This window comes from Melospiza georgiana, chromosome 23 (assembly GCF_028018845.1).
Source record: "Melospiza georgiana isolate bMelGeo1 chromosome 23, bMelGeo1.pri, whole genome shotgun sequence".
NCBI lineage: Eukaryota > Metazoa > Chordata > Aves > Passeriformes > Passerellidae > Melospiza > Melospiza georgiana.
Window position 1 is genome coordinate 8,826,623 of NC_080452.1, and position 24,919 is coordinate 8,851,541.

A 24,919-nucleotide genomic window follows, 5' to 3' on the forward strand; every position below is an offset into this window, starting at 1 on the left:
ATGGACACGAGGCTGGACAATGGACCCTGGGCATTCATCCCTCTGCTGGGTCTGGGGTCCCCTTCTCCTGATTTGGGGGGGACTGCCAGGAGCCCCCCACGTACACAGAGCTCATGGAAGGACTGAGCAGCAAATGCAAAATGATCATTCCAGATTTTCTGATTTAATAAATATAAAATAGGACACACAGGAAATTCAACAAACACTCTCAGACTTCCTCAGGTTTCTGAGGCAATTCTAGAGCAAATTCATCAAGTATAACATCAAAATTCCCATCTTCCCATCAAAAACAAAAAAAAAACCAAACCAAAACCAAAACAAAACAAAAAAAAACCTCTATGGACTAGCACCAGAGAGAGATTTATAAATCTCCTAAATACAACTTCAGTCCAGTTCAGTTTCTTTTTCACCAGCTCCACTTCAGTTCTGTACAGACCCCTGCCACTACCCCAGCACAGCACTCAGGATCTCCAGAGCCCAGAGCAGCTGGATTAGTTCATTCCAGGGTTAGGAAAATGAGGATCACACCCTGTGTGTGTCAGGGACACCCCAGCCATGAGGTCACCACGTCCCTGAAGGGCTGCAGCCACCAGACGATGCCATTACTGAGGAGAACAGAGCCAGGAGGGAAAACCCAGCCTGGGGGCCAGAGCAGAGCAGGCAGAGGGAAAAGCTCCTCACAGTGCCACAGTCACTGCCTGGGGCAGGTCTGGCTGAAGATGCAGCTCCATCCCCACCAGCACAGGCTCCACTTGGGAAGGTGAAACCCCAAAGCAGCCCCTCACCAAGCCCCAGGGTTCCTGTGTGCTCTGCACAGGGATGGATGCTGCGTCTGGCTGTGTGAAAACACCAACAGGTTAATTTGGGCTGAAACAGAGAGAACAGGCAGGAAAACGCACAGCTCTGGTACGAGGGGCACTCGTTGGACCTGTGCAGCCTCCAGGATTCTGATCTCTGCTCGCTGTGGAATGCTGAACACAGCTTCTGCATGGAAAAGCTGAGGCAAAGGCCCGAAGCCTCTGCTGGATCCGGGAACTGAGGATTCCTGACATTCCCTACCCACATTTTTAACCACTGAATGCTTTGTGGCCGCACAAGGGAAAAAGCAACACTTGCAGATTCCAACCCCTTTTCAATTTTTCCCTTTACAGAGTTTGCTTTAAGGCACATTCCAGCTCAGGCTGAACGAGCTGCCTCAGTGCTCCACACGAGAGCAGGGAAGAGCTCACAGCATCCACCTACACAGGAACAGAGCTGGTGGCAATGCTGATAGTGCTGCTCCTTGCAGCCCCAAACCCAGCTCCCACCTTCCCCCAGCAGCCATGGGTGAGGGACCCTGACGTGCAGCCCCCTTCCATCAGCTGGGTGATGAAGAGCAGCCCCTCCTCACCTCACAGCCCAAACCAGCACTCAGGACCCACCAGGAGGGGGGACCAGAGGGCTGCTGCACCTGGCTGGGTTCCTGGGGACACCCTGTGTCACACCCAGCTCCCAGCAGTGCCCAGAGAGCACAGCCAGGCTGAGAGCCAGCTGAGAACTGCTCCCAGGGGATGCTGACACACAGAGCGACACCTCACATAAGGGTTGGGCCAGCTGAGGTAAGAAACCAGCTCGGAACAGCACCAGTTTCAGCACAGCTGGGAGCCCCAGGCTCATCCCCCGGGACTCAGTGGCCCCAGCAGAGCCTGAGCAGCACTGACTGGGCTGCAGAACCAGAGCCACCCTCCCACAGCTCCCCTGGGCCTCTCACAGACAGGGCAACGCTCATCCCAAACCAATTAATAGATAAAACCACTCCAACTGCTGGGGGTGCAGCTGGACGAGCTCCAGAGAGAACCTCAGATGCTGAGGAAGATGGGAATTGTGTGGTGCACAGGGCTCAGGCCTGGACTGAAATCTGCATCTCTTCCATCAAGGCTATTCCTGCCCCAGGAGCCATTTCCAGTTACATCAGCCACTCCGTGGTAACAGCATCAATCCATGCCACATTAAAACACTTTCTTGGCACAATTTATTTTTTCTGACCCAAACAAATAAGCCATTAGCAAGTCATTAACAATATTCTACCCTAAATTGTCAGTTTAACAGCCCTGTAAAAACATTTTTTTAGTTTAAAAACAAAAGTGTGCATGCTGCTGATATTAAAACTGCAGTTACTCTTTCAGGAGTACCAGCTGTTTTGTTGCAAAGCATTTCCAACATACTAATCTGTACAGTAGAGACCAAGACTCATTGAAGGCAGTAGATGGCTGTGTCAGGTGCCACGCAGGGCACGGGCACAGCGACTCTGGGAATTTCTTGGACACTTCCAGATAGAATATTCAAGCCCTTTTGAGAGTTTGGTTCAGGCTGACCAGCACATAGTGAGAAAGGATTGTACATTCGTCTCTAAGTTGAAGTGAGCTGAACTGGTGTAATTTGGGCTCAATTCCAGACGCTTGGGTTTGAGCTACTCCTTGAATAATGGGCTGTTCCTTACGCGTGGTTTTCCATGTCAGCGATCACTGGCACTGCTTTTGGCCTTGCTACTCCACACCGATGAAAGCAGGGAGAACAAGGAAAGGAACAGAAAAGGATCTAAAATGAACAGCTTCTTGCCAAAGCAGCAAGGATACCATTCCCCCTTGTCCCAGGCTCCATGGATATTTCTATCAGATTTTCATATTGTAAGCGCTTCTCAGGAAGAGAGAAAACTCCAGAACAGTGAGTGTTTATTAGAATATTTTTTTGTTAAATAAAGAGCAGGAAAAAAAAAAAAAGGAAAAAAAAAAAGTACTGCAGATTTAATTTCACATCTTGGCTCTGCTCTGACAAAGGAGAAGTTACTGAACTCAGCAACCACTTCTTGTCCCAAGCCAGGGATTAATTAATGCCCCTCCCAAAACTTGTACCTGTCCCAACCCACCCCCTCCCCAACCCCAACCCTTCCCATTTTATTTCCCAACTAGACAACACTGTTGGCAAATCAAGACAGCATGAAACTTACAGCAATAAAACAACAAACCCCCAAGTGAAGTGTGCCGGCGCACGGGGAGCTCTGCTGTGCCGCTGCCCCGGGAATGCCGCCCGCAGCAGGCAGCTGTACCTTTCACGGAGGGCACACTTGAAGCACGCTCCACGGTGCGACCGTAAGTGCTGCAGAACCACAGGACAAGAGACTCAACACCTGAATTTTCCCCCCGGGATTTCTCTTCGGGGACGCGCGCGCGATTTCTCTTCCCGGCGAGCGCGGTCCGGCGCTCGGCACAAACCCCGAGTGTCCAGTTCAGCACGGCGTAAGGCATGTGGACAAGAGAGACGCGAGCGGGACGCGGCGGGAGCAGGGGCAGCGCTGCTGAGCCTCGCTGCAGTTTGTCTGTCCGTCCGTCCGTCTGACCCCCTGCAGCCCCGATCCCACCGGGCGCTGTCGCAGCGCTGCTGAGGCTGTTTGGTTTTGGCCGGCGGCTCCAGACCGGCTCCGTGCGGTTCCCCTCGGATGGAAATGCAGAAACGTCGGCGGAAGCTGCCGGAAAAGCGGCGGGGATGTCTGCAGGGATGTCTGCAGCTGATCCGAACTCTGCCCTCAACTTCAAGTGTCACTGCACTAAATCGGGAGATACTGGTTGGGGAGTAAACTGGCCCAGCCACTAGCACTGTCACAGAATGTGTGTTTTTAAAAAACAGAACAAAAGGCAAACAGATTAATTATGAACCCTTCTTTTCAGAAGCAGACCAGGATTAAAAAAAAACCTCCCGCAAATTAAAATGTTAGATCCTCCATCTAAAAAAAAAGTTTATACAGATGTGCTGAGAGTAGTCCCCACACGGGTCTGAGCAGCACCTTACAGTACAGACTAAGACTTGAAGAGCTGATCTCACATTGGAAGTCTTTTAATTAAAAAAAAAAAAAAAAAAAAGTGGCTCTGGCTGGGGTGACACGAAGGGGACACTTGGGACACTTCAGAGCACAAGGCAGATGCGGGGCTGGCAGCCTCCAGGCCGTGGAGCGGAGTACCGGGAAAGGGGCACTTCATGCACAAAATGTATTTTACAAAATACAGATCCAAAAAAAAGAGAAAAAAAAAAAAAGAGCAAAAAAAGCCAACAACAACAAAAAAAAAAAAAAAAAAAAAAAATCATCCCACCTTGCACTAAATCGCAGCACTCTGAACACTTGCTCTGCCCCATGCCTGGTGTGAGGGAGGAGGCATGGGAACGGGGAGGGGAGGGAAATCCAGGTCTCAGTCTGCTTTAGGGAATTGCTCTGGCAGGGATCTCGTCAGTCATCTGATGTCGGACACGGAGCCCTCGGAGTACGGCGTGCTCATCACCGGGGTGCCGTTGTTGGCCAGACAGCCTTGCCTCAAGGTCTCAAAGTACGAGGCCTGCACTGGTTTATGATACTGCAGAACTTTTATGGCATCCTCTATCTTAAACCATTCCCTTTTCCTTCCTGGGGGCAAAGAGAAAAATCAGTAGATGCAACAGAATGATGTTTTCTGACTTCAAGGGCCTCCCCCTCCAACCCCACACTGACAGCTCCCCATCCCTAGGGACAGGTGCTTTTTGCTACTTCTGCAATTTCTAGTCAAGCCAGATGCTCATTTTAAGACAATTCACAACACACAACCCAATTTCCATCACTTTGCAAATGGACTTCAGTTTCCTGTGGACAGCTCTCAGTTCTTACTCCTTCCACAAAGAGCCTGAGGGGAGTCACGTTCCATTTGCTGCAGTGCAGTCACAAACCTTGTGGCAACAACAGGTTCATTTCCACTTGGGAATCCAATTGAAACACAAGGGTTTCAAAGGTAACAGGGAATGATTAACCCACACTGCTCACATGTATTTCCTCTAGTCTCAGACAGGACAGTTCTTTGCTTGGCACCGTGCAGTGCAAGAATTAAACACGAAATTGCTGCAGAGGCAGCTGGACACTCACTTGGCTTCTCCTGGGCCACAGAGGTGATAAATCATCAATTTCACCTCAATTTTTTTCCCAAGCAACCAAAGGACACACCACTGCAACTTTTCCCAATGCCACTCCCACAGGCTCCAGGTCCCAGAGGGATGCTGGGCTGACCTGTGGGTTGCTTCCATCAGTTACTGCAGCATGCACCAAGCTTACCAATATTGACAGAGTCCTCCCAGTCCTCCAACACTTCGGTGACGATGAGTACGTAAACATAAGTCCTGTGCTTCCTGTCCCGGTTCTGGAAGGCAAAGGGGACAGAGGAGTAACCACCAACCAACAGCAACAGCAAACCTGTCCAGGCAGGAGGGCACTGGGCTGCTGCAAGATGCAAACTGCCCACCTTGGGTGCAGCTCCTCCCACAGCACAGCTCATTCTTAGCTACTAAAAACTGCTGCGTTTTAAATCAGAGAGGTCTGACAGTGTTGATAGGGACACCTAAAGTGGGGTTCCTGATCTGTGGAGCAGTGGTGTGTGGACTGATGTGCTTGCAAATTAGTTCTTCAGCTGGGAAGGTTTTGACCTATTTCACATGAGTCTGAAGGAGTCAGTACCAGAAGAACAGCAAGAGCTGTGTCTGGTACCTGCCCACTGTGCCAGGTGAGTGCCACACATGAAGGGGGGACCCCATTCCCCAGCCTTTAGCAGCACCAAGAATAATCAGCCACACCAGCTATCACCAGTGATTTTGCCCACTGCAGAGATCAGAATTGCTGAGCAGCTGTGTTTTTATTTACCAGCAAGGCTCACTCCACAACCCTGCAGAGCCATTGTTACTCCAAGATGATTTTTTGCAACAAAATTTCACAGTGTCCGTGTCTGAAACTTACCTCAAAAATTCCCACTAATCTTCCTAACGTCCCTTTCACTCCAGCCTAGGGAAGTTCAAAGAGAAAAGAAACATGCTTTAACAACAGCTCAGTACCTGTTTCCTACTTGTTGTGCAGGACCAGTTCCTTTAGGACAGGAAGCAAACGCTCTAAAATTCTGCTTTTCTTAAACCAACACAGTCACAAGGCTAAAAACAGAAATGTATCCTGAGTGCTCAACATCCAAGCATTCCCAGGGTTTTTTTTTCTCTTGTTTTCCTACATTCAAACAATTTTGAATTCAATCTGGGGGAAGAAGAAATATTTGAGGAGTTACTCCTTGCATACCAATACAGTCCTCGTGACCAGAATCTCCTCTGAAGGTTATTACAGCCTGAGCAAGGGGAACATTGGCTTTGGGGTTTGGCAGTTTTACCCCTTAAAAATCAAAGTTTAAAGGAAATAAAGTATGTGTAAGACATTCACTTACACCCCAAGAGTGATGTGGCAGCTCCCAGGTATTTCAGGGGAGCTGTCAGCACACACCTGAAACAATCCAGTATGAACACAAAATGCTGTGATGTGGCCCTGGCAGCAGGAGCTACAGAGGTTTGGATATGACACAAAGGGCAGATGCACACTGAAATAAAGCTCTTGAATCAAGCAGAGACACAAATCAAGAGATCTAAGCAACAGTTCTGTCTGTTTGAATACTACTGAGGATGTACCACTCCATCACATTTGGTGTCCCTTTTGGCACCTCTCTGCTGGCTCCCTCCCCACCCTGCAAAATCCCAGCCCACTCTGCTGCCCTTGCTTTATATTCCCTCTGTTTTATGACTGTAAATGGTTGGAACTCAAGTACTACAGACAAGATGAGATCTTGCTCCATGATTTAACAGGTCTGAACCAACCCACACAGCCTGGCACACGACCCAGCCACAACTGGGAGGTAGAGTCAGCTCCATTTCCAGCAGCTGGAACACATCCCATGAGCAGCCCAGGGAAATTGTGCCTCTTGCAGATGAGATACAGAGATATGATTATGCCAGGCTTCTTTTTTTAAAAACAAAAAGTGTTTGAGTCTCATTAATGCTAAGACAAATTCTCTGTCCTACTGACCAGCTGATGCACGGTCTCGTGCTGTCGGAAAGGAAGAATTTTCTTTAATGAGACAATTTTCCTGGTTAAGTTCCAGCCTAGTGCATGAACAGGTACCAGAGAATCCAGCCAGAGAACACCTCACCCCTGCTGCCAGGCTGCTGATGTGGAACTGCCCCAGGAGCAAAGGGTTTGGAGCTCCCTCACTACCAGCAGTCACAGAAATCCAGAAATCCCTTTTCTAGGAAGTGAATCAACTGAATCTCCCATTTCATTTTTGGACACAAGCTTTGTTGTCTCACCAGCATTTGTGACATCCTGCTGGGCCCAGGGGTGCCTCAGTGCCTGTGACTCTGGGGCTATTTCTGGAGCGAGCAGCAGCCCCGTGGAGGAGCAGCAATTCCATGCAGGTCGGTGCCTGCTGACCTTTGAGGATTCCACCTCCTCTGCCAACCCCGCTGACCCGGCCTCAGCCCTCTCCCAAGGCATCTGGAATGCAAATGCTTCAAATGCATTTCCCTCAAGGAACTCCTTCAGCACTGGGGTTTATTTTTAGCTCAGCTGTGTTCAACAGGCAGCAGAAACACAGGGAGGAACTGGAGGCTTCCACCTTCACAACATACGGACATGAACGCATTACAAGGTGAAGCAGAATCAAATATTTCTGGGAAATAACTGTCTTAAAGCAATGTTTCACTGGTTTCTGGAAAAGGTTGTTGAATTTCTGCTCTCCCTACCTGTAGGCACTGAATCAGAAGGCAGGGATTTTGTTGTGATGGTTTAGTGAACTCTCAAGTCTGACTAGAAATAAATTTATCTCCAGACAACTGGCCAAGCTGGAGATGAAGGATGAATTCTGCTCAAGCAGCCTCCCAGGCAGTTTACCCCAGCTCCAGAACTGTGCTGGAAGCAGCAGAGGGAGGTGAGGAGCCCTTCCTTCCGTGCTGGTAAAGAGAGATGATGGAAATAATGCTGTCTTCAAACCAGGATCCTCCTGCTCCGCCCTGCCTGGTCTTATTTGCCCAAAAAGGCACAAAAAGCGATGCCAAGACAAACATGTCTTGTAGAAAAATCATGCTGAATTATCATCACACAACTGGAGAAAGCTCTAAGCTTTGCTTCACACACAAACTTCCCATGTGCAGTTGTAAATGGCAGCATAAAAGAATGGTTTGGTTCAAAAAAAACATTGGGTTGATTTTATAAAGCAAATTCTTACCAAAGGCTGCAAAACACATCAGCCACTGCTCCTGGGGGCCAGTGCCTCTCTCAGCCTGTTTTCCAGTGGATTTTAAAGACAACATACAGGACACCCAACACCACCAGGATTGCCATGTACCTGTTTTTGATGGAGCACTAAATTCCCACACCAACAGAGAGTTGTCTCTGTACAATGGCACAAACAAGCACGGAAGTGGAATTCAGTTTCACACAAATTTCTGACATAGAAGCTGCCCAAGACACCTAAAAAATAACCTATAGATGCTACCACTGACAAGTCAAGCTTGGTAACCAACAAGGGAACTGCCAGGCTCCCCATCTCTTCCTTCACACGGACAAGAAAATCTTCTTCAAGAGTTAAAGCACAGTCCCAGGCTCACCCAGGACTGCAGCAGGGTCTGAATCTTAATTTGCAGCAGATGACTCAGGAATTTTCTCCTGGACAGTAAATTAATGGCTGAGACAGTGAGTGAGGCAGAGGCAGCACAATTGATTTTGTGCCCCTCTAAGCTCTGGAAGTGCTGCAATCCTCCAGGTGCATGGAGAATCCCAGGAGGATCCCAGGAGGATGGTTCTGAACGCACCAGCAGGGGTAGGAGAGCACCAGCACCAACTGCAAGGTGTGGAAACAAAGCAAGGCAATCACAGGACAGGATTCCCTGGAAAGGCACCCTCAGGTACAAGAGGACACACAGAGCTGGCAAAATGAGCTTTTCCCCAGCTCTGCTGATCCAAATCACCATGCAGGGTTCAGGGCAGGAGGAAAAGGCAGCTCTGGCAAGAGCACACCAGCCACAGGCACTGCCAGAGCCAGCTGCCTGCCCAGCACACACTTCAAACCCCCAGAGCACCCACAGGGCTGGGCTGGAGATCAGGACAAGGAACAAAAACCTGGAGGAAATGAAGCTTTACTAGTTCTGCCGCTCATGGAACAACTTGTTTTAATAAAGAAAAATTACTGAAGCCATCCAAGAACAGCAGGTTCAGGTTTCAAAGCTGAAAATAAGTTGGGGTCAGATGCAAAAAGCAGCCTGCAGCAACACCATCTGTTCCTCGGGACAGCTTTTATTTCCTTCCATCTGAGCTAAGGAAAATGTGGGTTGGAATTTCAGCTATTTTACTTTGCTCTATTAGGCTCAAAGCCTGCATCTACTACAGATTACTGCTGGGCAAGAGAACTGTGGTGGAACACCCAAATCTTTGCTCTAAGAGCTGCACTACTGAAGGTGCAAATCCCACCCAGTAGGGCTGTGGACATGTTTGGAGGATGCTGATTCCAGGCCAGCTGGGCAAACTCTGCTGTCTCAGAGAGGGTCAGACTCATTCATCTAATTTGGTACTGCATGGCACCTTTATTTGCTTCTACACTTGTGAAATAAAAATGAAATTCCCTATCAGAATGAAGAACTTTCAGATAGTGCTATCATTTTTGCAAAGTCTGAGTACACAGGGTAAGGGACAGTGACTTTGAGCCACCTCTTGCACTGGGTATGACCAGCCAGAAGGGGTTCAAAGGCCACAATCTCATCATTCATATGTGGGGCCTGAAGAACTTAAAAAAAAAAAATCTTCCTATTTTAGCACTGAAAGATATCAATATCTGTGTTCTAAATCACTAACAAAATACACGAAACAGGAAAGATTATCTATAAAGCATGTTTAGAAAAGGGGGAAAAAAAGTTCCAGCAACCAGATCAAAGTACTGCCATGATGGACTATTCTTGATATTGGCACCAATTGCCTGTTTGATCACAGATCAAGCACAGATTATCTGGCTTTTGACTCCCATGAAAAAAGAACAACCAACGCTCCTGCAGTGGTATAAAATTTGACATTTACTAAGTATTTAAAGGTCAGGATGTGAAGAATGCTCTAAGTGAAAAAGGAACTGGTGCTGAGTGTCACAGATGAGTGTGGAGCTTTTTTCAAAGTCACTCTATAATAAGTTTAAGGCATCTATTTCTAAACCATGATGTTCACCAGTTGCTCACACCCATAAAAACCTCTTATTCCTAAGCAAAGAACACACTCCATGAGCACCACGACCTGTTTGCAAAGGGCACACACCTTCCACAAGGTGAACTTTAGAACACACGTGGAGTCCCCAGCTCTGTAAGACTGACTACAGCAACCTGTCAGAAATTAGAGGCTTCTTCTGAAGAGGCTGCTGTGACCCAGAGCTGCTGTGTGTCTGCTGTCACTCTGCACAAACAATGCCCAACAACTGCAGTCACTTCCAATTTCATGCAGACAACACGGAGCATGACAAGTGTGGGTACCTGTCTGCTTTAATACTTGTGCTGGTACAGACTAATAGAGATAAGGACTACCTCAAACTAGGACAAGGACTTGAACTCAAACTGGGACAGAGGGATCACAGCCATCACTCAGAATCAACATGTCATTTTTGGAACAGAAAGAGGGAAAAGTTAGGTAACTTTAGATGGCAATTCTTTCTGCAATAACATGGATAAACCCAAACACATACACAGTAAAATTAAAACAGTGAATGCAGAAGTTAAAATGTTCGTTTAGGGGAACATGTTTTGGGAATAAAAAAGCACACCATGCAAAAGAGAATGAATTGGGAAGAGACAGTCTATTGTCATCCTCAAAAGCCACAAGCAACAGGAAGGGTCACAAGTTCTTACAGCTCTTACTAAAAATTGGAAAAGGCATACCAAACCCAGGGAAAGAAACCCCACACATTTCTCCCACAGCTTTGAGCAGCATTGCTCACTGCCATGGGGGAAACTGGATTTTATCTCTCCCACCTAGAGCAACAAACTGGAGCTGCTCAGCTAACCTGTGTCCCCATGAATGGCTGTCCCAGGAGAGAGGCAAGGACCCCAAAGCTACTCAGAAATCAGCCTCAGCTCCAAACAACCCCAGAACACCTGGACTGACATGGAAGAGAGAGCAAGGGCTCCCAGCAGCCTCCTGAAACCCCTCCTGCCAAACTGACAGCATGAACTGGGAAAGTGGGTGCTCCTGCCTTTCCCAAACAGCTCGGGGCCGGGGATGTGGGGATAATTCTGTGTGCAGCCCCTCAGCAGCAGCACATGAGCACAGCCCGAAGGGGGAAGGCATCACACCCCTAAAACTCTGCCAGCACCACTGGCACTGTGCTCATGTCACACAGCTCAGTGTCAGCTCCTCCACCTGCAGCACCCAAGGCTGGGGGTGAGCTGGGGGTGAGCCAGGGGTGCCCAGGTGAGCCAAGGGTGCTCAAGTGAGCTGGGGGTGCCCAGGTGAGCCAGGAGTGAGCTGGGGGTGCCCAGGTGAGCCAGGGGTGCCCAGGTGATTCCCAGGTGCTCCCGGTGCTCCGAGCTGCTGCCGTTGCATGCTGCGAGCAGCCGGGCAGAGGTGCCTCGCTGGGCAGAGCTCAGCCCTGCCAGGCTGCCAGGGCTTGGGCTCCACTGGCAGCGGGCAGGGCTCCACGTGAGCAGGGAACACCAGCCGAGGAGCGGGATTATCTCAGCCAGCCCAAACCAGTTCCTGCGCGGCCGCAGCCGTGCCAGGGCTCCCTTCCAGCCGCGCTGTCATGGAAGGAGCGCGGCTCTCCCGGGCGCCGCTGCCCGCGCGGGGAGTGCCCCTGCACGGTTATTTTAAGGGCTGAGAGGCAAAGCCCTGCACCTCCTGAATGAACCCTGCACTTCTCTACCCAATCGCCTCATTATTAATAATGCTTGGGCTGAAAAGCAGGAGTCTGCAGCTAAAAATATTTCTATTGTTCTGGTTACACTCGCTTTGGCTTGTAAAGCTGTTGAAAGGTTGCCGAGTTACTGGAAAAGCAGGAGCTGGGTTACAAGCTGGAATTAAATTTGCAAGCAGTAATTCCCAGTATTAGAGGGAGGTAAAGAGACTTAAAAAAATAAACTTTGACTGTCTAATCTCTTTCTGATAAACTGCTAGATTATTAAAACGTCCAAAGAGAAACATGCAGCTTGAGATCTGCCACATTTGGTTAGTCCAACAGTCTGAATATTCAGAGTTGTGTTAGACAGCAGCACGTACTTCCAAATAATTCAGGAAAAAACCTGCACAGACCAGACAATTCAAAAAAGCAGCTACAGGACAAGCTTCTTCCCAAGTCCCATCAATTAGCTCTTGCTTTCTGTTCTGCACAGAGCCCAAAGATTTATAACCCTCTCAAAAGCATTTTTAATCCTGCCTTATGTAACTGTGAACCTACTTGGCCCTTCCATCTATAATCATGCAGTCATTTCTGAACCTAAGCATCTCCCCAGTTGCTTAATATTCAGAAGCAAATTCTAAAGACATGTTTTACATACACTGCAGTCAACTGCTATTTACTGCCTTTACACTTCTTAAGAAGAAAAAAATTGTTCTTCCAGCAGCTTTAAGAGAAAAATGTGCCTTCTACCTACAGCCCATTGATCTGTGTTTGATCTTCTGTTTGATCTCCTTCCTGAAAAAGCTTCAAGCAAAAAAGAGAAAAGAAACCAACGAACCCATGTATACTATAGGAACTGCTGCTGGTAATTTATGGCCAATTTCACTTATTCACATAAACATCACTGTGTATTCTAAACCAAAAACATACCTAGGTCCCTATTTTGATTGCTTTTAGTGGCTCCTAGGGGTTTATTTCTACCTTGTAGCCAAGTACTAGACAGGTCCACAAAGGCACAGCTGAATTTTGAAGCTCTCTCACAGAGAAAATGAAGCAGAGACTATATATACACTGAAGTGACTAGAGCTGAACTTTATTTTCAGTTAAAGGTATCAGGCAAGGACAAGCTCATTCCAACTGAGAGGTTTAATTACATTCCCATGTTCTCTTATTTAGGACTCTGCTTTCCTCCCACGTGGGATGGGGATATCACCAGTGACCCTGTCTGCCTCTCCACCTCGAGGAGAAGGAAGAGTGATGAACACAAGCCCAGAGAAGCCGGGCTGACAGGGCAGGGTGAAGGCACTCACCTCCTCACAGACCTCGCGCACGGCGGCCACGCCGGGCTCCTCCTCGGGCTCCATGCCACCCCCGGGGACAATCCATCGGTCTGGATGGCGACTACTGCTCACCAGCAGCACCTGTGGGGAGAGAGACAGCTGATGGGGCACCCCAGAGATTGTCTTTGTGCCTCACACACCCCCAGACACGACCCACCCAAGGCAGGGCCTTGCCGCTGCTCGCTTCTCCCTCAGCCATGGAAATTCCAGCAGCACTGACACCGAGGCACTCCCACACTCTGTGTTACCCCAGCCATGCCTCTCCCTGCTCTGATTCACTGCAGGAGAAACTGTCCCTGCACACCAAAACACTCATTGGCACTGGGGCCAGCATCACCCACAGTGTGAGTGCACTGCACAGTCCCCACAGCTCGGGATACACCCCAGGTAACAACACAAATGCACAGATGCTGCTCAGCACCCCCATCCTTTGCAGAAGTACCTTGATTTAACTCTCCTGGTGCCTTTGGCCTTGCCTGTCCCTGCAGTTCTGTCACTAACAACAATACACGTCCAGGAACTCCCACTGCACTATTTATGTGCAATTGTCTGAGCACAGATTCTCAGCCCCGCTGTTTGTCACCTCTTTTGCAGTAGGCACTGAGGATTCAGCTCTGGAGCCAGCACTTGGCTACTTTTGGTTTAGAGGAGGTTGTTTAATGAGGTAAAAGAAAAATAAAAGCCTATATTAAACCTATTAAACATAAAACCCCCTAGGAAAGGGCTGCAGGAAGGACAGACTTTTGTGAATGAGAAAAATGGCTCAACCCTCTTCCCAGGAGGGATTTACCATACACATGCTTTGGGGCAGGTTTTCTTGAAACAGTATTTTTTATTCCAGGGTAATTCTGCTCTGTAGAAGTTCAGGTTCTGATTTGCCACCTCCCAGCCAGACAAGCTCTAACACTCTCAGCTGACTACAGACTGTCCCAAAGAACAGCAAGACGCTGTGCTTATTAAATCTACTTGCAATACACCCATGAGCAGAGCTGGAAACTTAAAACAACACTGATACTGTTGTCCAGCTCTCTAAACAAAGCTCGTTCATTAGAGTCATCCTGTTGTACTTCATCATTTCACGGGCACAAAGCTCAGAGCCAAAGCGACTTGCTCCAGAAACTTTCCAACATACCAGTCCAATTAGGTTCCAGGCCAGCTGTAACAGTGTCAGACATTTGGGAGTTACACTGTGGAGACACTGAAATCCCAGGCTTTTACTGGGGAAACAGTGACTTGCCAGTAGGATATGAAAAGATTTGCACTAATTACCCAAAGGAATCTACCTACAGAACTCAAATTGCCAAAACAAAAACAAGCACAAGATTTCCAGGATTTTTCAGCTGGTTTATCTTGAAAATTCTCTGACCAAACTCATACTGGAAACAAATGAAGGTGCACGAGCCACCTCAGTTCCACAGTTCCAAGTGGGATGGTGCCTGCCCCATCCTCTGGCCAGGCTGTGACAGAACAGGGTTTGCTTTGCAGTGACATCCCAAGTGTTTGGCCCTCTCCAAGAGGAAGGCAGAATTCCTTTCCTCCAGGCATCCAGTCCATGTAAAACTCCACCAGAAAGCCATGCCTAAATAGGGAATGTAAGCTTCATTCATCCTCAGAGCGCTTGGGAGAGCAGCCAGTCCCTGCCAGGCTCCCCAGCCACCTCACTTTGCCACTGTGCTTCCTCCTAGCACAGCACTTGACTTCTGCTCCATCCCCACTCATCATCCAAAAGAGCTTGGACTCCAATTCCTCACTCCAGGCCAGTTGGTGATTCTGAGGACAAAGCTAAAGAGCAGGAACAGCCATTTCAAGTGCACCTTTGCTGCCAGGTAAGGGAGCTCCAGCTCTGCCACTTCCCATTGCAATTCAGAGCTCCAGCTCAAGGGGACAAAAACCCAGAAAAAATATTAAAAAAAACCTCCAAAGAACCAGATCTTTGAAACTCAGCAGAGCACATCTCACAGCCCTGAACTCCTGCCACCTTCCAGGCGTGAGAACAAGGATCTGCTACAGAACCCTGGACACAGACTGCTCCAGGAAACCTGCTCAGGCTGAGACAATGCCTCAGCAACACACCAGGAGGAACTTCTGGGTGCAAACAATGGTTTGAGGCAAAGTAAATTAACTTCAGCTGCTCTGGCAGTTGAGCATTTTCTGAATAGAATTAACATGAACAACCCTTGGTGGGAAGGAAAAACCTGTCATTCTCACACTTTTATGTAATCAGACTATTTCCTGTTTAATAAAAAGGAAATCCCATCAAGAGAGTGCAGGAAACAAGCCCTACAAGGTCATTCTTTTAAAACAACTTCAAACAGGATATTGCTACCAATGAGCTCTCCCAAGACAAAGGGGCTGAGTTCCAAAGCAGGGGGAGACATTGCTGTGTTGGAAAAAACCCACACTTCCAACACCAGCCCTGGATCCAGATACATGCAATGCATTCAGAGGGATACAGGAAAAAGTTGTCATCATCCAAATCCCAAAATTTTGGGTTGGAAGGGATCTTGAAGCCCATCTCATTCCCTACCACCTTCCAGTAGATCAGCCCAGGGTACAGCTGGCTTTTTAGCTCATTAACTTCTTTATTACATAAATAACTTTTATTTTAATAAAGTACTTAATTTAATCTAAACAGCCATCAAAAAATAAACCAAAATTTAGTTATGTTTTTAAATCAGGCTAGAACACGTAGGAAGGTCAGATATTTCCATTTAATCCTTGCCAGGCAACTGTGTTTAAAATGGCTACTGAGACTCTTGGCCTGCCAGGAATTTTGGAGTTGGATTTTGGAGCCACGTCCTGCAGACTTTTTGGAAAAGCATTTGCAGGTAATACACATGTCACATGGCCAAGTTGTGTTTTCCAGGATTTCAAAGACAATTATGTCATTTCAAAGCAGGGAAATGAGCAACACAAGCCTCTCTCTGGCAAGGCAGGAGGTGGCCCTGCTGAAACTCTCCCACACAATCCCCCACAAAAGAGAAAGTTTAGAAAAATAAGCCAAGTTTGAAGTGTGCAGCAGGGGCTCGAAGCAGAGCCTCAAGGCAAGAACCTTCAAAGCTGCACACAACAAACAAACCCAAACAAACCTGAGCAGTACTAACCCTGCCTGGAGGAGACAGGAAACACACCAAGACATCTAAGGCTGCCCAAACAGCCACATGGAATAAGGAGCTCCATGGGAAAAGGGGTAAAGAGTTTGTCCCTGGGATGAATATGGGCATCCCCCCATACACAACACTTTAAAATAACTGACACAAACCACTGTATCCACATGGAGGGGTTTTCCTGCCTTCTTTTCACAGGAATAATGGGGCTCTGCAAAGCAAGAACTGGGCAACCAGGGCCAGGCAGAGAATTAACTCCCCATTTGTGGATCAGAGGAGCAGAGATTCCCAGGTTCTTCCATGCTATGGTGGATTTAAACAACATCCACCCCCCATAAATAAAACAAGAACACGATTCCTCGAAAGAGGCTCCACAGCAGCACTCGAGCAGACAGAAAGGGCCACAGCCCTGCGAGGAGCTGGGCCACAGCATGGGTAGAAAATGAGCTGAGAACCTTCCAGACTTCCAGGAAAAGCCAGTGCTACCCACCTGTGCCAGGCGAGCTGGCAGCCAGCACAGGGAACAGCAGGCAAGATGTTAAATCCAGGGTCTGGCCCAGCAGCCTCCTGCTGCCAGGAGCTGATCCATAGCTGCTGGCTCCTGACACTGCCTTACAAGCTTCCCCTCAATATTTTCAGGCTTTCCCTCAGTATTGACATGCTTTCCCATCAATACTGTCGTGCTTCGTATCAACATTAAGCTATAAATCACATGGTTTGCACAGCGACTGAAGCACAAACCTCCCGGCACTGCACCTCATTTCCCACTCCAGCATCATTCACCAGAGCTCAGCCTGCAAGGAAACTCTGCTGCCGCAGAGGCTGCAGGAGCTGGGAGGAGAAGATGGCTGACTGCAAGGCTTCTGCTGCTCAATCTGCCTTTGTCTCAAAGTTCCAGTTTAAAAGCAGCGTGTTCTCAGGAGCTGAGCTGTGCTGCCATGTGCCCCACGGCCAGGCAGATCCCAGAGCTGCTGCTGCTGTGTCCAGCATAACAAACACCTTGGATGCTTCATCCAAAATTAACAAAATTCTCCCGATCCCCAAATATCAGTGCTGTAATGCTTTTCTACCTGACAAAAGTGGGACGTTCATCTGACCACACCAAATCACCTTTAAGCTCTATGATCAGCAAGGGGTGAGAACTGGAGGAGTAGGGGGAGGAGAGGGACACTGCTGTCACCAAAGCTGTGCAAAATGAATCTCATTTCCCCGGCAGCAGCACAGCCCCGATGACTCCCCAACAAATCACGTGTTTTGCCAAACTGCAAGGGCAGCTTGCCCCAGGGTGCACGCCAGGGCTCACGGGAGGGCTTCTCCCACCCTCTTGCTATTCCAGGCACGTTCTGGAGCTCGCACATGGTCGGAGTGAATCCAGCCGTGGGTCAGCAGGGCTGCAGCCCGCCCTGCACCTGCCAGGGTCAGCAGCTGGGACCACAACACACACTCTCACCAGAAATCCCTCCCTGCCCATAACAGCCTGTCCTGCCAGGAGCATTCCAGCTCCTCGACAGGATACGTTTCCTTAGACAAGTGTTGTTTTTGCACATGCACCTGCACCAGGCTCCGTGGGATAATGGGATTTAACTGATAACGGGGGATCCAGGAGCTGGAGGTGGGAAATTCATGACAGGACGGCGCAAAAGGGAAGGGATCCGTACTAGAGAACTTGACAAAAGTAAAGCACAAGTTTTGGAACGGGAGCAAGAGGTGAACTGGAAAGAGTTCAAGTCATTTCAAGTGCTTGGATCGCACCTACAGTCCTATAACCAGAGAGGAAAAAATACAGCAGATTCTGTTGGTTTTTAGGCTGCTGGTTAGAATAACAATAATAAATCACCGTGCTGCTGCTCTGGCTCCAGAGCTCCACAGGTCCTGTTACTGCTACTGCAGCGCTCCTGCTGCTTCAGAGCCACTGCCTGCTCCTAGCAGGGAGGAACACAATCCCAAGTCCTCCCCCTCCAGCGAAATTCTGGTTTAGATAACCACAGAAATTATCTGCAACATGCCTTCCCATGCTTGAGGAGCAGCTGAACCGCCTGCAGCAGCAGCCGCTGCTTTCAGAGCGCTGATAAGGGGCACTCCCAGAGAGAGACCCCAAACCCCAGAACCTATTTCTGCCTGTCAAAACCAGTTTGGTGACCACTCAGGGCTTACACAACTTGTCCAGGCGCACCTTTCCAGGAGAAAGGCTGGCTTGCAAAGTGCCTTTTTGAGTAAAGGAGGAGAAAAAGCAATGAGGAGGTATTTGGGGTTTTTACAGAGCTGTCAGCAGCTGCACACTGCTCTGATTAACCACCCTAGTCAGGATATACAGCATGCACAAACTCTTGGGAAGCTGCTCAAATATAAGGAGTTAATCCTACACACAGCATCAATATATGTCACCTGCAGGAGGAGAAGTAACCCCTGAAACATCTGACAAAAATCCACCCAGCAGGTAATTGTACCCCTCCGAATTTCACAGGTTAATGAGAAATTGCTGAGGACAAAGAGTCAGTGTGCCACATCCAGTGGCAGGGACACACAAACACACACAAAATTTGAGAGATCTTTGGTCTGTGCAGTGAGTCCTTCAGCTGGGTTGAAAAAGAACAAGTGTTTAAAGTAACAGAGGCCCTGTTTCCCAACCACTGGATGTCACCTACAGCACTCCCACATGGATGTTTGCTATTTCTAAGGTAGAACTCAGTTTGCTAATTTTTCTCTATCCAAGCAAACCATGAGAACCCTCCTTATTTTAAAAGAACATAAAAGTCCACACACATGGTTGTTTTCTGTTTTTTTTTAAATAAGAAGGGAAAGAGTTGTTTTTCCAGATTGTGAGAGACCATCCATGGAAAGATAAGGTTCCCTGGCAGCAGTCCCTGCTGGGAGCACCCCCAAATGCTGGTAACCTCTCTCCACACTGCAGGAGTTTATCTGAAGGGTGCTGAGATGAACCGAGTCAGGCAGCTGGGTGTGGGTTTTTTGAAAAAGAGGGGGTACAGAACACACAGGGTGAGAAAAAGACAGGAAAAGCAGCTCCTGGTCAAGCACTAAATGGATCTGAGGTGCAAGAGATTCCAAAGCGGTCTTCTGCAGAGAACAGACACAGCCACCACTGCTGGGTCCTTCTCCACAGAGCCAGGGTGGAGCACACCCTCTTTCCATAGTCATCACTTTTCCCTGAGCTGCAGCAGAACAAAACTGACTCAGTTCTTCAGTTTCACAACAGCTCGCTGAGCTTCCAGCAAATGAAGTGAAAATTTAACAATTTTCATTCTTTTGTTGTCTGGAAACGTACAAGAGACCATGGAATTGCTTGTAAAACTGTTTAGTGACAGCTGCTTTTGTGGGAAGGCAAAACACTTTTGAAGATGAAAGCCAGGTTTTGCAGAGGTTTACCCATGCTCCTGCTCTCGGAGAACACAACCCACAGCTTGTACACAATCTACAGGGCTGAGAGGGACAGGAGAAAGGCAAGAAAGAGATCCACTTCCAAGCTGGCCCGCATCCCCCTGGAGATGTGGTAACAGGTTAGCAACAGACCAGGAGAACTTCACTTGGGTCCAACCACAACCCTTTTACTCAGCAGATGGGAGCACCCAGCCCAGCCCAGCCACCAGAACAGGGATTCTGAGCCCGTTCCACGGAAAGCAGGATGATCATATGATGCTGGGCTCACTTACACCGGGGTGGTTTAGCTGCTGCTGGTTTACACTGGAGCCGAGGCACAGGGGACGGCCCAGGAGCGCCTCGTGATCCCCACCACACTCGGGGGTTCCAATCCCAGCTCTGCTGTGTTACATCACAGCTGGAGAGGAAAACCGGGAGAGGAGAGGCCAGAAAGAAGGAGAAGAAAAAAGGTTCGTTTGCATTCCAATGGCTTTCCCAGGGCCACCCTGGGCAGCTCTCCCCGTGACCACCGTGACCAGCGAGGCTCAGCCCGTGCCAGGGCACCGGCCCTGGGTGAAGCCTCTCTTCTCCCAGCTCCATTCAGGCCTCATTCACCGCTCAGAAAAGATTCTAACCGAGGCGTTTTCTCAAAAAAAAAAAATAAAAATAAAGTCTTTAAAAACGCCCGTGGTTAACGAGCAGCTTGTCCTTTCACAGACACAATGTGGGCATGTTGAAACCTGCTGCTATCCCAGCACAGACCCGGGGCCCAGCGGTGCCTCTTTATCCTGTCAAACACCACCCGAGCAGCTGCTGGGGCATCAGGGGCATTTTCTGAGATTTCTCCTCATGGAACAGCTGGTCCACACATAAAATATGTGTGTTATGTAAAAACAACACCCTGGTGGTGATGCTGAGGGGCAGGGACACCCCAAGCAATGAAGCGACTCCAGAGGTACCAGAGGATTTGGGAGCTCTCCCTCTGCGCTCTCCTTCCACAGTTCTGCAAATATTCCAGGAGTTCAGTCCATGTGAAAAGATGGGAATAGCAAAGTCCTCGTGTCTGGCTGCTGGAAGGTCCTTTGAAGTCAGTTCCCACTCTCTGAATTAATCCTGATGCTGCCCCAGCTCTCCCTGTTGCCCGAGGATGTGGATGGTGGTTTGGGAAACCACACACAATTTGGGGGCTTTCCACCATGCCCAAAAAAATGTAAATTTTTTTCTCCATTCGAGATTCGCGTTGAAATCAATTCTCCCTGTGCTGCTTTTTAAAGGAATATGTAACAAAGGCTTCTTTTCAGCCAATGCTTGGTCTTCCAAAACCGTTCCAGAGCTTTTTTCATGCCCAAAAGCAGCGGCCTCCAAATGCAATGCAGAGACAATGTACGACCTCCAGCAGCATAAGGAAAAAATAAATCACTTAAAAACTAAAAAAGAACAAAGTACTTTTCTGTTAAGCCTCTTTATTTGCAAATATAACACCAAACCAAGGACATGGTGTTTTATCAATCTCCAGGGATTGCAAAGATTTCAATGAAAAATGTATCAGTGAACTGAAGAGTCAGGAGGAAACACCTAAACAGAAGAAAGCAGCCTCCTCTGTAAGAGCAAACAGAATTCTCTTATTTCTTCTTGTCCACTGACAAACTTTTTTAATTCAAGAACTAATGAGGGGTTAAAAACAGGAAAAAAATGAGATTTTTGAATTCATAGCAGGAAATGAAGAAGAAAGGCAAGACCAAAGTTCTACTATTTCTTAAGCACTTAAAAGGAACAGTAATGAGAAACAGCCAGTCCGAGGAAAAATCCAACTTGAATACAGAAAGTTTAATTTATTTATCAAAACATGCTTCTTTTCTTCTCTCTTCTTTTCAAACACTAAGGCTTTTAATAGCTCTTTAATGTACATACTTTGGCTCTGGCTCTTTCTCCCCTCCCTGGAGAGACCTTTTAAAAGAGATCTCAATTTCCACTTAAATAGAAGCAATCAATAATAAAATACATCAGTAACATTATAAAGTATTATTGTCCAAGAGCAAACCAAGAAATATTTCACAGCCATTTTATATTTTGTGCTTAAATCTGTACAGGTAACACCTTCCTTGCTATCAAGTAGTAGTGAGTGGACACCGGTCAGCTTCTCTCAAAGTTTATTTAAAAGCCAACAAATGAGAATGAACCCAAGAAATAATTAGAAAGGAAAATTACTAATGTGGCCTGCTTGCTGATTTCACTCATTGACTCAAGTTTAACTGCAATGCCTTTTGGCCAGGGCCAAGTGCAGGATCTGGGCACAGAGTCCATCCCAGTGGGTTAATTCCATGGGACTGGCTAAGAACTTTCCCAGATGGATTTGTGCCAAGCCCCGTTCCTGGGCAGCTCCTGCAGCAGGGCTCTAACAGGTGGGAACAGAGGATGCAGCCTCAGCCCAGGGTTCAGCTCTCAGGTGCCACACACAGCCCCTCAAAGGCTCTGAGATCAGACCCGTCCTTCCCTGCCTCGCTCCTCACCTGCGGCACACAGATCGATCTACTCCAGCTCCTACCTGGAAACCAGAGCCTGAAGGATCTAAATTCAATCCACTGCAGGTGGAGACCACAGCAGAGACACAAGTGACACAAAAGTGGTTTTAAATCTCAGCCTTACACCAACCTGACAGCTGAGCCTGCTGGAGGCATCCATCCCACGCCAGCGTGCCTCGGGAACGAGTTCACTTTCCTCCTTGGACCTCCTGGGTCAGCACTGTGACACTGCCACACAGCCTGGGGTCCCAGCACAGGGAGGGCTCTGAGCCCTGTCATGAGCACACCTCGGTGTCCCCAGCACCATGAGGGCTCTGTCACGGGCTGGAGGGATCAGCTGGAGCCTGTGCAACACTGCAGCCTGAGGTGTGTTAAAATAAAACTCACAACCAGTCACATGCTGACTGCCTCAGGCACCTGTTAAAAGTACTTTTCTACCCTAAACCACCCTGCAGTCACACATGGCCAAGCCTCTACCGCTGGAGAAGAGCCTGCAAAGTGTCCCACTAATTGTGGACGATTCATCAGGGCACTTCAGAGCCTTCACCCACCCATGCTGAGCATCCCCAGCATCACCACGCAAAACAATGACGGTCTTCTTCACGGTCAGTCCATAAATTTCCTGGAAGTCCGTGGGAAGGATCAGTTACACTGAACGCTGCACCAGCCACACTGCTGTCATTTCAGACCATTTCTGCTGAAATGCTGACACTCCTCATCACGCCAGCACAGCTACAAAGGGCTTGTGCAGTCTCCTTCACGTTAAATAATAACTGGATGTATGCTAATTGCCTTTCCTCCAGTGAACTGTCTGCATTCCCTTCCGATTTCCTGTAGCTACAAATATGATAATCAGGAGAACAAAGACTTTAGCACAGCCACCCGGGCACAGCAAATGCAGTGGAGTGTGTACGCCTGACTCCAGCAGCAGCAGCACAGAAGGCAGACCTGCAGCCTGGCTGCCCTGAGCACCCCGAGCCCACCTTCGGGAGGTGTCAACAAAGAGCGGTGTAAAATCGCACATCGGAGCGAAGTTTCTCACTGTAACTTCCCGGACAATGCAGCCCCTTAGCAACGCGGCCGCTCTCAAACCAACCAATCCACCTTTAATTCCCACTTCCTCCCAAACTCTCTGGACAGCAACTTCTGGCACTCCATCAGTCCCCTTTTATCCCAGTTTCTTTTTATAAATCCAAGGTCAGGTTTCCTCTCCCATCTCATGTGATGTGCTGGACTGAAGTTCTGCCAGCGCGGTGGGTCCCCAACACTGCCAAACCCCCTCCCGCGCTCCCCTCAGCCCGTCCCGCCGCCCACCGGGCATCTCCCCGGCTCCGGCGGAGAGCAGGAGCCCAGTGGGAAGCACCAACTCTCCCAGCGGCGCTGAACGACGCCTGTTAAAAATAAAACCGCGCCGGCACCGAGTCCCTCCACCCCGGTCGCTCGGGGGTCCCGGGCCCGGCCTCGCCCCTCACCTCCTCCTCGCTCTCGCTGCGGAAGCACAGGCAGGCCGCCCGCTTCTTGTAGCCGTCCCCGTCGTAGGTGCGCGTCTGGTTGGACTTGAGCTTCATCATCCTCCGCTCCGGGGGCGGCGGGGCCGGAGGACGCGCGGCCCGGAGGGCGGGGGCGGGCGGGACCCACCGGGCGGCGAAGGACAGGGGGGCGCGGAGGGACCGCCTGCCCGCGACAGTCTCTTTCTGGGTCTCGCTTCGTGGGTCTCGCTACGCGCTGCCTCCCTTCGCCCGCCTCACCCCTGCCCTCGCTCCCGGCCGCGCCGCCGCCACCGCCCGCGCTCCGGCCACCGCCGACGACGACCGCGCCGCCATCTTGGGGCTCGCTACGCAAACGGCGTAGCGCCGCCGGGCGGGGAGGCGGCGCTGCCCCTGCGGCCTCGCGGCGCGCCCGCTACGTCAAGTGCGCAGCGCGGCTTCCAGAATCGCTCCCCCCTCGCCGGCGGCGCCGCCACGCCCCCGCCCCGGCTCGCGCGCTCTGCGCCAGTGGCGCACGCCGCGTTCGGGAATAGGGCGGGCGGCGCAGAGCGGCGGCGGCGGGCGCTCGGCCTTACGCGAACGGCGCAGGGGCCGGGCCGGCCGCGCGCACGTGGCCCCGCGGTGACAGCGGCTCCGCGGGGAGCGCAGCGCCCGCCCTCCGCCGCGCGGGGGCGCCGCAGGCACCGCGCCAGTCCCACCCCCGGTGACACCGAAGGGCCGGGTCCGTTCCCCGGTGACATCCCGGGTGTGTGTGTGTTCATCCCCCCGCCCTGACAGTGCGGGTCGATGCCCATTCCCTCTCCAGTGACACCCGGCTGGGTGTCCATTCCCCCGCCGGTGATGCCGCGGGTCGCTGTCCGTGTGTCCGCTGACACCGCGAGTCGGTTCCCAAGTGTCGCTCCCCCGCCCGGTGACACCGCGGCCATCCCGGGCCCGTTACCGATTAGTCACCAGCTGCCGAGCGACATCTGGCGGCGGGCGGCGGCCACAGCGCCACTCGCTCCCCTCCCCCACCGGTGCTGCCGCCAAGCCCACCCTCGGTCCCCCCCAAGTGACAGCCCAGGTGACAGCGCAGCGGGGCAGGACACGCGGAGCCGCCCACGCGGGCTGTGTCCCCATCGGAGGGACACGGGCTGGCACAGCTGAGTTCTCCATCTGCAGCACAGCTCAGCCCCAGCCCAGCGCTGCTGCATGGCAGGAAATCAGCACGGCCCTGGGCAGATGGGAAATGCTCCTGCATTCCTGCAGGACTCACTTCCACACCCCCTAAACCTGCAGAGTTCCTGCACCAGAACCTGCATTTAGTCACTCCCAAAGTGCTGCTCCAGATGCCAAAGATGTGAGTCACGCTGTGCTTCGTGAGCTCTG

At 50.0% G+C, this 24,919-nt stretch overlaps 1 protein-coding gene across 1 annotated transcript; it reads right to left on the bottom strand.

Annotated features, from left to right (window-relative positions):
* Positions 1 to 2,924: 2,924 nt before the first annotated feature.
* NUDT3 (nudix hydrolase 3) lies at positions 2,925 to 23,838 on the bottom strand. Its single transcript, XM_058039615.1, has 5 exons — positions 23,537 to 23,838; positions 13,031 to 13,141; positions 5,783 to 5,827; positions 5,108 to 5,192; positions 2,925 to 4,432 (listed from the first exon to the last, which is right to left on the bottom strand). Exons 1-5 carry the CDS (start codon positions 23,633 to 23,635, stop codon positions 4,263 to 4,265), a joined length of 510 nt encoding a protein of 169 aa, XP_057895598.1. The 5' UTR covers positions 23,636 to 23,838; the 3' UTR covers positions 2,925 to 4,262.
* Positions 23,839 to 24,919: the final 1,081 nt, after the last annotated feature.